The sequence below is a fragment of the Rhinopithecus roxellana genome, chromosome 6 (assembly GCF_007565055.1).
Source record: "Rhinopithecus roxellana isolate Shanxi Qingling chromosome 6, ASM756505v1, whole genome shotgun sequence".
In the NCBI taxonomy this organism is placed as follows: Eukaryota; Metazoa; Chordata; class Mammalia; order Primates; family Cercopithecidae; genus Rhinopithecus; species Rhinopithecus roxellana.
In genome coordinates this window covers 135,859,220-135,872,289 of record NC_044554.1, presented here as the reverse complement: position 1 = coordinate 135,872,289, position 13,070 = coordinate 135,859,220, and the positions used below count along the sequence as shown (strand labels likewise).

General features: G+C 41.0%; 1 protein-coding gene across 5 annotated transcripts in view; it reads right to left on the bottom strand.

The window, feature by feature from the left end:
* LOC104657346 (S-adenosyl-L-methionine-dependent tRNA 4-demethylwyosine synthase TYW1) overlaps nt 1-13,070 on the bottom strand; it is a 262,699-nt gene that overhangs the window by 51,191 nt on the left and 198,438 nt on the right. For all 5 annotated transcript variants that reach the window (XM_030932482.1, XM_010357125.2, XM_030932480.1 and 2 more), the window contains one exon: nt 11,140-11,250. In XM_030932482.1, the coding sequence (XP_030788342.1) occupies nt 11,140-11,250 (111 nt within the window). The remainder of the gene's footprint in view (nt 1-11,139; nt 11,251-13,070) is intronic.

The following is a 13,070-nucleotide window of genomic DNA, read 5'->3' as shown; positions in this document are numbered from 1 at the left end:
AGTGATTGTCATGCCTCAACCTCCCGAATAGCTGGGATTATAGGCACCCGCCACCATGCCCAGCTAATTTTTGTATTTTTAGTACAGACAGGGTTTCACCATGTGGCCAGGCTGATCTCGAACTTCTGACCTCAAGTGATCCACCTGACTTGGCCTCCCAAAGTGCTGGGATTACAGGCATGAGCCACTAGGCCCAGCTAATAATTTTTAAAACTCCTCTATTTTAGAAATGTTTAACTTTAATTAATAAGACAACAACAAGAAAAACATGTCTTTGCAGACATTCTGTAGTTTAATCCTATTGAAGAGGAAAAGTACGCCTTCTCCATTTACTTATTTCATTTGTCTTTTGAATTACAAACCAATGCATGCTCATTGCAATAATCCACACAATATATAATTACAAAATGTAAAATGAATAAACCTTCCCCCTTCTCTCAAATAGATAACTGTTAACAATCTGACATATATCCTTCCATACTTTTCTTACATAAATACATCTGAATATACAACATTGAAAATGCAATCGAGGATTTAAAAGAAAAAAAGAAAATGGAATTGCATAATAAATATTATTCTAGAATTTGTTTTGCCTCTTAGTAGCAGTATGCTATATTCTGTAAACATCCCTTTGGCTACTACAGCATCAAAAGAAGACATCTCATTAACTTGCTAGACGAATGACAGGTAAGTTAACAAAGCATGAGACTAACCCTCTAGTGACCAGGCATTTGACATTCATTGCAGGACCTTTCTCCCCGGGATCTTCTATGAAAGATCTGACATGACTGAATGTGCCTCCCTCTGATGTAACATGAACTGTTATTCATTACATTATATAGTATCATCAAAAAATTAATTTTAAGCCAGGCACGGTGGCTCACGCTTGTAATCCCAGCACTCTGGGAGACTAAGGCAGGCGGATCATCTGAGCTCAGGAGTTCAAGACCAGCCTGGGCAACACGGCAAGATCCTGTCTCTACAAAAAGTACAAAAATTGGCCAAGCATGGTGGTGTACACCTGTAATCCCAGCTACTTGGGTGGTGGAGGCATGAGAATTGCTTGAACGTCGGAGGCGGAGGTTGCAGTGGACCGAGAATGTGCCACTGTGCTCCAGACTGGGAGACAGTGAGACCTTGTCTCAAACAAAAAAAAATTAATTTTGGTTATACATTTCTCCAAGAGTTTTCAATTATAAAATCTCTCAGAGTAGGTCATTTTACTTTTATAGGTTTTTGCCTATTTTCAATAAAACATTCATTTCCCAAATAGCACATTCATATACAATTTTTCATCTCCAGCACTTTAACAAGGCTTATCACATGCAGAGAACTCAAAAATATTGTTGAATGCAAGGACAAAATAATAAAATGGAAATTTTGAAAGAAAACTTTGTTGTTAATAGCATCTTAGCTAGGTTGGGTGCAGTGGCTCATGTCTGTAATCCCAGCACTTTGGGAGGCTAACGTAGGAGGACTGCTTGAGGCCAGGAGTTCAAGACCAGCCTGGGCAACACAGTGAGACCCCATTTCTATAAATACAAAAATGTTTTAAATTAGCCAGGCGTGGTGGTGTGCATCTGTCATCCAGCTACTTGGGAGGCTGAGGTGGGAGGATCACTTGAGCCCAGGAGCTGTAGGTTGCTGTGAGCCATGATTGCACCACTGCACTCCAGCCTGGGCAACTGAGCAAGACTGTCTCAGAAAAACGAAACAAAACACATCTCAGCTATAGACAGAAGGCTTTATCTATTTCCTAATGATGTTCATAGTTTGGTGAACCAAGTAATATCCGCCAGAGAATTATACTGTTTAAAGAAAGCTGTCTTTCTTTAAAAAATAATTCTTTAAAATTATACTGTTTAAAGAAAGTTGTCTTTCTTTAAACAGCTGATTTTTTTTCAGATTTAAAATACCTGTTCTTTACAGAAAAACGTGACTGCAAAAGGAAGAAAGGAGAGGGGAGAGGCAGGGCAGGAGGGAAGAAAGGAAGGAAATGAAAAAAGGGGAGATCCAGCCAAGCTGCCTTATTATAATAGAGGTTTTACTGCAACATAATTTGAGGCAACATTCTTTAATAGCTAAATCGTAAATTGAAACACCACTAATCTCTGATGTTGGCAAGGTTTGCTTAAGCTGACACATATTTTCAGGGGCAGTTTGTATCTTTGCATCATTAGAGCTCTTGCCAAGAGTAGCCTTTTGAAATTAAGAGCAATTTCAAGAGTGTCTTCAGCCTGACCAGAGATAAAATGTTACATACTCAGACAGGAGTATTTCCTCTGTTCCCACCTCCCCACCCCTCTAGAGCAACACCAAAAGCTAAACTCACCAGAAGACAGCTGTAAAACCTCTGATATGGGGGGCAGAGCAAGATGGCCGAATAGGAACAGCTCCAGTCTCCAACTCCCAGCGCGAGCGACACAGGAGACCGGTGATTTCTGCATTTTCAACTGAGGTACTGGGGTCATCTCACTAGGGAGTGCCGGACAATCGGTGCTGGTCAGCTGCTGCAGCCCGACCAGCGAGAGCTGAAGCAGGGTGAGGCACACCAGGAGAATATATCCCACACCTGGCCGGGAGGGTCCCACGCCCAAGGAGCCTCCCTCATTGCTAACACAGCAGTCTGCGATCTAACCGCAAGGCAGCAGCGAGGCTGGGGGAGGGGCGCCCGCCATTGCTGAGGCTTAAGTAGGTAAACAAAGCCGCTGGGAAGCTCAAACGGGGTGGAGCTCACAGCAGCTCAAGGAAACCTGCCTGTCTCTGTAGACTCCACCTCTGGGGACAGGGCACAGCTAAAAAACAACAACAAAAAAGCAGCAGAACCTCTGCAGACCCAAACAACTCTGTCTGACAGCTATGAAGACAGCAGTGGATCTCCCAACATGGAGGCTGAGAGCTGAGAAGGGACAGACGGCCTGCTCAAGTGGGTCCCTGACCCCTGAGTAGCCTAACTGGGAGACATCCCCCACTAGGGGCAGTCTGACACCTCACACCTCACAGGGTGGAGTACACCCCTGAGAGGAAGCTTCCAAAGTAAGAATCAGACAGGTACACTCGCTGTTCAGCAATATTCTATCTTCTGCAACTTCTGCTGCTGATACCCAGGCAAAAAGGGTCTGGAGTGGACCTCAAGCAATCTCCAACAGACCTACAGCCGAGGGTCCTGACTGTTAGAAGGAAACCTATCAAACAGGAAGGACACCTATACCAAAACCCCATCAGTATGTCACTATCATCAAGGACCAGAGGCAGATAAAACCACAAAGATGGGGAAAAAGCAGGGCAGAAAAGCTGGAAATTCAAAAAATAAGAGCGCATCTCCCCCTGCAAAGGAGCGCAGCCCATCGCCAGCAACGGATCAAAGCTGGTCAGAGAATGACTTTGACGAGATGAGAGAAGAAGGCTTCAGTCCATCAAACTTCTCAGAACTAAAGGAGGAATTACATACCCAGCGCAAAGAAACTAAAAATCTTGAAAAAAGAGTGGAAGAATTGACAGCTAGACTAATTAATGCAGAGAAGGTCATAAACGAAATGACAGAGATGAAAACCATGACACGAGAAATACGTGACAAATCCACAAGCTTCAGTAACCGACTCGATCAACTGGAAGAAAGAGTATCAGCGATTGAGGATCAAATGAATGAAATGAAGCGAGAAGAGAAACCAAAAGAAAAAAGAAGAAAAAGAAATGAACAAAGCCTGCAAGAAGTATGGGATTATGTAAAAAGACCAAATCTACGTCTGATTGGGTTGCCTGAAAGCGAGGGGGAAAATGGAACCAAGTTGGAAAACACTCTTCAGGATATCATCCAGGAGAACTTCCCCAACCTAGTAGGGCAGGCCAACATTCAAATTCAGGAAATACAGAGAACGCCACAAAGATGCTCCTCCAGAAGAGCAACTCCAAGACACATAATTGCCAGATTCACCAAAGTTGAAATGAAGGAAAAAATCTTAAGGGCAGCCAGAGAGAAAGGTCGGGTTACCCACAAAGGGAAGCCCATCAGACTAACAGCAGATCTCTCGGCAGAAACTCTACAAGCCAGAAGAGAGTGGGGGCCAATATTCAACATTCTTAAAGAAAAGAATTTTAAACCCAGAATTTCATATCCAGCCAAACTAAGTTTCATCAGTGAAGGAGAAATAAAATCCTATACAGATAAGCAAATGCTTAGAGATTTTGTCACTACCAGGCCTGCCTTACAAGAGACCCTGAAGGAAGCCCTAAACATGGAAAGGAACAACCGGTACCAGCCATTGCAAAAACATACCAAAATGTAAAGACCATCGAGGCTAGGAAGAAACTGCATCAAATAACGAGCAAAATAACCAGTTAATATCATAATGGCAGGATCAAGTTCACACATAACAATATTAACCTTAAATGTAAATGGACTAAATGCTCCAATTAAAAGACACAGACTGGCAAACTGGATAAAGAGTCAAGACCCATCAGTCTGCTGTATTCAGGAGACCCATCTCACAGGCAGAAACATACATAGGCTCAAAATAAAGGGATGGAGGAAGATCTACCAAGCAAATGGAGAACAAAAAAAAGCAGGGGTTGCAATCTTAGTCTCTGATAAAACAGACTTTAAACCATCAAAGATCAAAAGAGACAAAGAAGGCCATTACATAATGGTAAAGGGATCAATTCAACAGGAAGAGCTAACTATCCTAAATATATATGCACCCAATACAGGAGCAACCAGATTCATAAAGCAAGTCCTTAGAGACTTACAAAGAGACTTAGACTCCCATACAATAATAATGGGAGACTTCAACACTCCACTGTCAACATTAGACAGATCAACGAGACAGAAAGTTAACAAGGATATCCAGGAATTGAACTCATCTCTGCACCAAGCGGACCTCATAGACATCTATAGAACTCTCCACCCCAAATCAACAGAATATACATTCTTCTCAGCACCACATCGCACATATTCCAAAATTGACCACATAATTGGAAGTAAAGCCCTCCTCAGCAAATGTAAAAGAACAGAAATTATAACAAACTGTCTCTCAGACCACAGTGCAATCAAACTAGAACTCAGGACCAAGAAACTCAATCAAAACCGCTCAACTACATGGAAACTGAACAACCTGCTCCTGAATGACTACTGGGTACATAACGAAATGAAAGCAGAAATAAAGATGTTCTTTGAAACCAATGAGAACAAAGATACAACATACCAGAATCTCTGGGACACATTTAAAGCAATGTGTAGAGGGAAATTTATAGCACTAAATGCCCACAAGAGAAAGCAGGAAAGATCTAAAATTGACACTCTAACATCACAATTAAAAGAACTAGAGAGCTAGCAGAAGGCAAGAAATAACTAAGATCAGAGCAGAACTGAAGGAGATAGAGACACAAAAAACCCTTCAAAAAAATCAATGAATCCAGGAGTTGGTTTTTTGAAAAGATCAACAAAATTGACAGACCACTAGCAAGACTAATAAAGAAGAAAAGAGAGAGGAATCAAATAGACGCAATAAAAAATGATAAAGGGGATATCACCACCGACCCCACAGAAACACAAACTACCATCAGAGAATACTATAAACACCTCTATGCAAATCAACTAGAAAATCTAGAAGAAATGGATAATTTCCTGGACACTTACACTCTCCCAAGACTAAACCAGGAAGAAGTTGAATCCCTGAATAGACCAATAGCAGGCTCTGAAATTGAGGCAATAATTAATAGCCTACCAACCAAAAAAAGTCCAGGACCAGATGGATTCACAGCTGAATTCTACCAGAGGTACAAGGAGGAGCTGGTACCATTCCTGCTGAAACTATTCCAATCAATTGAAAAAAAGGGAATCCTCCCTAACTCATTTTATGAGGCCAACATCATCCTGATACCAAAGCATGGCAGAGACACAACAAAAAAAGAGAATTTTAGACCAATATCCCTGATGAACATCGATGCAAAAATCCTCAATATAATACTGGCAAACCAGATTCAGCAGCACATCAAAAAGCTTATCCACCATGATCAAGTGGGCTTCATCCCTGGGATGCAAGGCTGGTTCAACATTTGCAAATCAATAAACGTAATCCAGCATATAAACAGAACCAAAGACAAGAACCACATGATTATCTCAATAGATGCAGAAAAGGCTTTTGACAAAATTCAACAGCCCTTCATGCTAAAAACGCTCAATAAATTCGGTATTGATGGAACGTACCTCAAAATAATAAGAGCTATTTATGACAAACCCACAGCTAATATCATACTGAATGGGCAAAAACTGGAAAAATTCCCTTTGAAAACTGGCACAAGACAGGGATGCCATCTCTCACCACTCCTATTCAACAAGTGTTGGAAGTTCTGGCTAGGGCAATCAGGCAAGAGAAAGAAATCAAGGGTATTCAGTTAGGAAAAGAAGAAGTCAAATTGTCCCTGTTTGCAGATGACATGATTGTATATTTAGAAAACCCCATCGTCTCAGCCCAAAATCTCCTTAAGCTGATAAGCAACTTCAGCAAAGTCTCAGGATACAAAATTAATGTGCAAAAATCACAAGCATTCTTATACACCAGTAACAGACAAACAGAGAGCCAAATCAGGAATGAACTTCCATTCACAATTGCTTCAAAGAGAATAAAATACCTAGGAATCCAACTTACAAGGGATGTAAAGGACCTCTTCAAGGAGAACTACAAACCACTGCTCAGTGAAATCAAAGAAGACACAAACAAATGGAAGAACATACCATGCTCATGGATAGGAAGAATCAATATCGTGAAAATGGCCATACTGCCCAAGGTTATTTATAGATTCAATGCCATCCCCATCAAGCTACCAATGAGTTTCTTCACAGAATTGGAAAAAACTGCTTTAAAGTTCATATGGAACCAAAAAAGAGCCCGCATTGCCAAGACAATCCTAAGTCAAAAGGACAAAACTGGAGGCGTCACGCTACCTGACTTCAACTTATACTACAAGGCTACAGTCACCAAAACAGCATGGTACTGGTACCAAAACAGAGATATAGACCAATGGAACAGAACAGAGTCCTCAGAAATAATACCACACATCTACAGCCATCTGATCTTTGACAAACCTGAGAGAAACAAGAAATGGGGAAAGGATTCCCTATTTAATAAATGGTGCTGGGAAAATTGGCTAGCCATAAGTAGAAAGCTGAAACGGGATCCTTTCCTTACTCCTTATACGAAGATTAATTCAAGATGGATTAGAGACTTAAATGTTAGACCTAATACCATAAAAACCCTAGAAGAAAATCTAGGCAGTACCATTCAGGACATAGGCATGGGCAAGGACTTCATGTCTAAAACATCAAAAGCAACGGCAGCAAAAGCCAAAATCGACAAATGGGATCTAATTAAACTAAAGAGCTTCTGCACAGCAAAAGAAACTACCATCAGAGCGAACAGGCAACCTACAGAATGGGAGAAAATTTTTGCAATCTACTCATCTGACAAAGGGCTAATATCCAGAATCTACAAAGAACTCAAACAAATATACAAGAAAAAAACAAACAACCCCATCGAAAAGTGGGCAAAGGATATGAACAGACATTTCTCAAAAGAAGACATTCATACAGCCAACAGACACATGAAAAAATGCTCATCATCACTCACCATCAGAGAAATGCAAATCAAAACCACAATGAGATACCATCTCACACCAGTTAGAATGGCAATCATTAAAAAGTCAGGAAACAACAGTTGTTGGAGAGGATGTGCAGAAATAGGAACACTTTTACACTGTTGGTGGGATTGTAAACTAGTTCAACCATTATGGAAAACAGTATGGCAATTCCTCAAGGATCTAGAACTAGATGTACCATATGACCCAGCCATCCCACTACTGGGTATATACCCAAAGGATTATAAATTATTCTTCTACAAAGACACATGCACACGTATGTTTATTGTGGCACTATTCACAATAGCAAAGACCTGGAATCAACCCAAATGTCCATCTGTGACAGACTGGATTAAGAAAATGTGGCACATATACACCATGGAATATTATGCAGCCATAAAAAAGGATGAGTTTGCGTCCTTTGTGGGGACATGGATGCAGCTGGAAACCATCATTCTTAGCAAACTATCACAAGAACAGAAAACCAAACACCGCATGTTCTCACTCATAGGTGGGAACTGAACAATGAGATCACTTGGACTCGGGAAGGGGAACATCACACACTGGGGCCTATCATGGGGAGGGGGAAGGGAGAAGGGATTGCATTGGGAGTTATACATGATATAAATGATGAATTGATGGGTGCTGACGAGTTGATGGGTACAGCACACCAACATGGCACAAGTATACATATGTAACAAACCTGCACGTTATGCACATGTACCCTAGAACTTAAAGTATAATAAAAATAAATAAATAAATAAATAAATAAATAAATAAATAAATAAAACCTCTGATATGACACAGAGAGCGTTCAGTTTCAAAGCCATAAAAGGAAATGAGCAGAGCTGGCTTTCCCAGACAGGGTACATTTTCTCATCACTTCTCTTGTCTTGTGGACTCTTAGTTGTCCAAAAAAGCCATTACTTCCAATCATTATTTCTAGTCCTATCTTATCCCTGAAATTTTGAGCTTATAAAACCTAAGATCTATTTAAACTTTTACTCGGATATTTAACAGATACCTCAAATTTAACGTGGCCAACAGGGAGCTCAAAATTGCTCCTCAAATATGTCCCCTTTTCCCTCCTGGTTTCCTGTATCTCAGCAAACAGTTTCACCATCCACGCAATGGCTTAAGCCAAAAACCCAGGTGCTATTCTTGATTCTTTTTTGTTTCAGCTCATACCTATAATCTAGCAAAAAGTTTCATTTGTTCTGCTTCCAAAACGAATCCTAAATGCACCCACTGCTCTCCAGCCCTAGTCCCACTGACCTTTCCAAACCATCTCTTGCTTGGACTAACCATTAAGTTCGTGACTGTTCTGCCTACTCTACTGCCCTCTATAACCAAGCCATGCTGCAACGGTGGGGTGATCTTTTAAAATCACAAATCAGATTGCATCTCTCCCCAGCTTCACACCCTTTCCCAGTGCACCTATATTTAAAAAGCTTACCATCAAACTTAGTTTAAAAGCCAATCCCCTAACTTTGCTTGAAAGGCCTCCTAAAAGCTGCCCCGGCCCACTGCTCTGATTCATCCTGTGCCACTGCCAACCTTAGCTGCTCTACTAGGATAGCACAGGACCTCCGAGGACTACCACCACCTGCCCGGAATGCCCTTACCCCAGGCTTCTGCTGACCACTTACATATCAGTTTTTAAAATGCCATCTCAGGCCCAGTGCGGTAGCTCTAATCCCTGTAATCTCAGCACTAATCCCTGTAATCTCAGCACTTCGGGAGGTTGAGGTGGGTGGATAACTCAAGGTCAGGAATTCGAGACCAGCCTGGCCAACATGGTGAAACCCCGTCTCTACTAAAAATAGAAAACTTAGCCAGGTGTGGTAGTGGGCAGCTGTAGCACCACCTACTTGGGAGGCTGAGGGAGGAGAATCGCTTGAACCCAGGAGGCGGAGGTTGCAGTGAGCCAAGATTGTGCCACTGCACTCCAGCCTGGGTGACAGAGCAAGACTCCATCTCAAAAAACAATAAAATAAAATAAAATAAAATAAAATAAAATAAAATAAAATAAAATAAAATAAGTCATCTCAGAAAAGCTTCTCTAGAACAGTCAACCACCATATCTAGTAAAATAATATATGCATTTACCCTTTGACCCAGGATTACACTCATAGGAATCTACCCCAAAGAAACACTTACAAAAATACGAGAGGCAAGCAGACATTATATGACTCCTGATTGGAGTATACAAGACCACCAGTGAAATATTCCTGAAATATAAAACAAACCCACACACATGTACTCCTGAATGTAATCAATCTTCTCTTGATCTAACTATAGGCATCGATCCACAGGAAATACAGGAAGCACAGGAACATGCAATCAACAGAATCTAAAATATAAACATAGGGCATCAGCCAAGATGCATGATCCATTTTCTATAGCAAAGTGATTTCTAAGAGGATTAAAAAACCCATGGAAGAGGAAATTAAATATTTTAGTCGAAAATTTTTGGGTATGAGCCCAGCACTCTGAATAACTGTTTCAAAAGAATACACATCAGCCGGGCACAGTGGCTCACACCTATAATCCCAGCACTTTGAGAGGCCGAGGCAGGAGGGTCGCTTGAGGCCAGGAGTTTGAGACCAGACTGGGCAAAACAGTGAGACCTTCTCTTTACAAAAAAATAAAAAAAGAGCCAGGCACAGTGGTGTGCACCTCCAGTCCCAGCTACTCAGGAGGCTGAGGCAGGAGGATTGCTGGAGCCCAAGAGTTGGAGGCGCAGTGAGCTAGGATCACAGCACTGTACTCCAGTCTGGGTGACAGAGCAAGTCCCTGTCTCAAAATAACATAACATAACATAACATAACATAACATAACATAACATAACATAACACAACACAACACAACACATAACACAACACAACACATAACATAGCATAACTAAAATAAAATAAATAAAATAAAATAAAGTAAATAAAATAAGAGCAGGTATCTTTTAGGAATATATGCTGAAATAATTGTGGGTAAATGATTTAATTTTGGTAGTTTGCTTTAAAATAATCTGGGCTAAGAGCAGAGAAAATGGGTTTAGGTATAATTGAAACAACTCTGGATCCTGAGTTGATCATTTTTGAAGGTGAGTGATGGGTGGATGGGGGTTCATTAGACCAATCTCTCTACTTCCGTATATGTCTGAAATAAAAGTTTATGTAAAAGCCAACCAATTACTCACTACCACACTATTTTATTTCTCAGCATATTCATGTCACTACATGGTTTTTAATGACTCATTTTGTGTCGACTGTCCATCCTCCCACTAAAGCACTAGCTTTATAAGAGCAAGAGCTTGGTCTTCTTGACGGCTATTATCCCTAAGGCCTAGAACAATGCCAGGTTCTTGATGAATATAGACCATGAAATGAATACACCAATAAAATTCCTGGGACCTCTAGAGTTTTACAAGGTGTTAACTCCATCATGGCCAACAAAGCACCACGATTCTTTGTCACTCCACCACGGCCACCAGAGCGAGCAGGGGCTTACCTTCACTTCAATGAAGTCAGGATTCCCCAGAAACACGAGCTGCGCGTAGGCCTGGAGCTCGTCCACGTTCCATGCTTTCACAAGCGTCAGTCTGTAGACAGTTCGTTGTTGCTAAAACAAAGGAAAAGCCAACTTCGTTGTTATCTTGGCGGACATCATCTTTTAACCTAGAGGGTTTCTCAAGCTTCTTCAACCCAGGGAACCCAGGACGGGCAAAACTCATCATGAACTTTTGTAAACTGAAGCTGTATTTTGAGGAAAGATGAAACAAAAATAAACACTATGATTCTAACATGCCTTATGGAAGGCACAACTGATACTGACATATATATTCTCTCCCCCATAGCATTTAAGGCTATGCCAGGCACCCAAAGGTTTTTTGACACAGACACACTGAACTATATTTAGTAAGGAATGGTAAACCTGACCAAACAGTGTTGGGCTACAAAAAATTAATTCAAATATCCTCTAGGCCTTCAGGTAATAATCACCCAAGTTGTTAGTGACAAGAATTGTTAGTAAGTCCTGTCTTCTTTCCTACTCCCTCATTATTTAATGATCTCTTGGCATTTCTTACTGGCAGAAAAGGCACATGGATGGATTGTCAATGTTGCCATTTGTGTGCCATATAACCACAAGAGGGACTGGCTTTCTTTCTTTTCTTCTTTATTTTTTTAGAGACAGGGTCTCACTCTGTGCTCCAGGCTGGAGTACAGTGGTGCAATCTTAAGTCACCACAGCCTCAATCCCCTGGACTCAAGTGATCCTCCTGCCTCAGCTTCCCAAGTAGCTGGGACTACAGGCACACGTCATCATGCCTAGCTAAGCTTGAAAAATTTCTCAGAGATGGGGTTGTGCTATGTTATTCAGGCTGGTCTCGAACTCTTGGCCTTAAGTGGCGCTCACGCCTGAGGCTTCCAAAGGGCTGGGATTATAGGCGCACACCATTGTGCCAAGCTAGATTTCTGAAAATGTAATTAGACAACAGGCATTAAAGCCTTTAAAAAGCTTACACCCTGACTTTGTAGCTCCCTTTTAGAACCCAAAACAAATGATTAAAAATTCAAAGACATTAAAAAATCTCAGGACAATATTATTAATAATGGCTTAAGGCTGGGCATGGTGGCTCATGCCTGTAATCCCAGCACTTTGGGAGGTAAGGAGTTTGAAACCAGCCTGGCCAACATGGTGAAACCCCATCTCTACTAAAAATACAAAAATGAGCCAAACGTGGCAACGCACACCTGTAATCCCAGCTACTTGGGAGGCTGAGGCAGGAGAATCATTTGAGCCTGGGAGGTGGAGGCTGCAGTGAGCTGAGATCACGGCCACTGTACTGAGACACAGCAAGACTCTGTCTCAAAATAAATAAATAAATAAACAAATAAAAATAATAATAAGAATGGCTTAAAATGTAAAGTGAGACCTACCCCTTGGGTAGGTGCAGAACCTGTGACTTGCCTATAACCAACAGACTATGGCAAAGGTGATGGGATGTATGTGGTTCTATGTACATGATTACATGCATCTGTAGCAAATGCCCAGGTAATATCCAGGCTACCAACCCTCAAACCACACCTTAAGTAGCAATGCTCAAAATACTCAAGGAAAAAAAAAAAAAAAAAAGCAAAATGAAAGGGATGCACAAAATGATACCAATTTTGTTACTTTAGTCTATGTTTGAAAACTTCAAACATTTATAAAAAAAAGAAGAAACACTTGAAATCTTCATTGAAGAAAACTAAGAGATTGTTAATAAGGAATATTAGGCAGCCACACCAGAAATTCATGTTTTCCAAGCATATTTACTCATATATACTCAAAAGTTCCTTCTAAAATGCAGTATATCACGCAAGGAAAGACAGAAATCTTCCAGATTCCCTCTACATGCTTATAATTCTTCCAATGCCAAAAGCTAACAAAAATAGTAG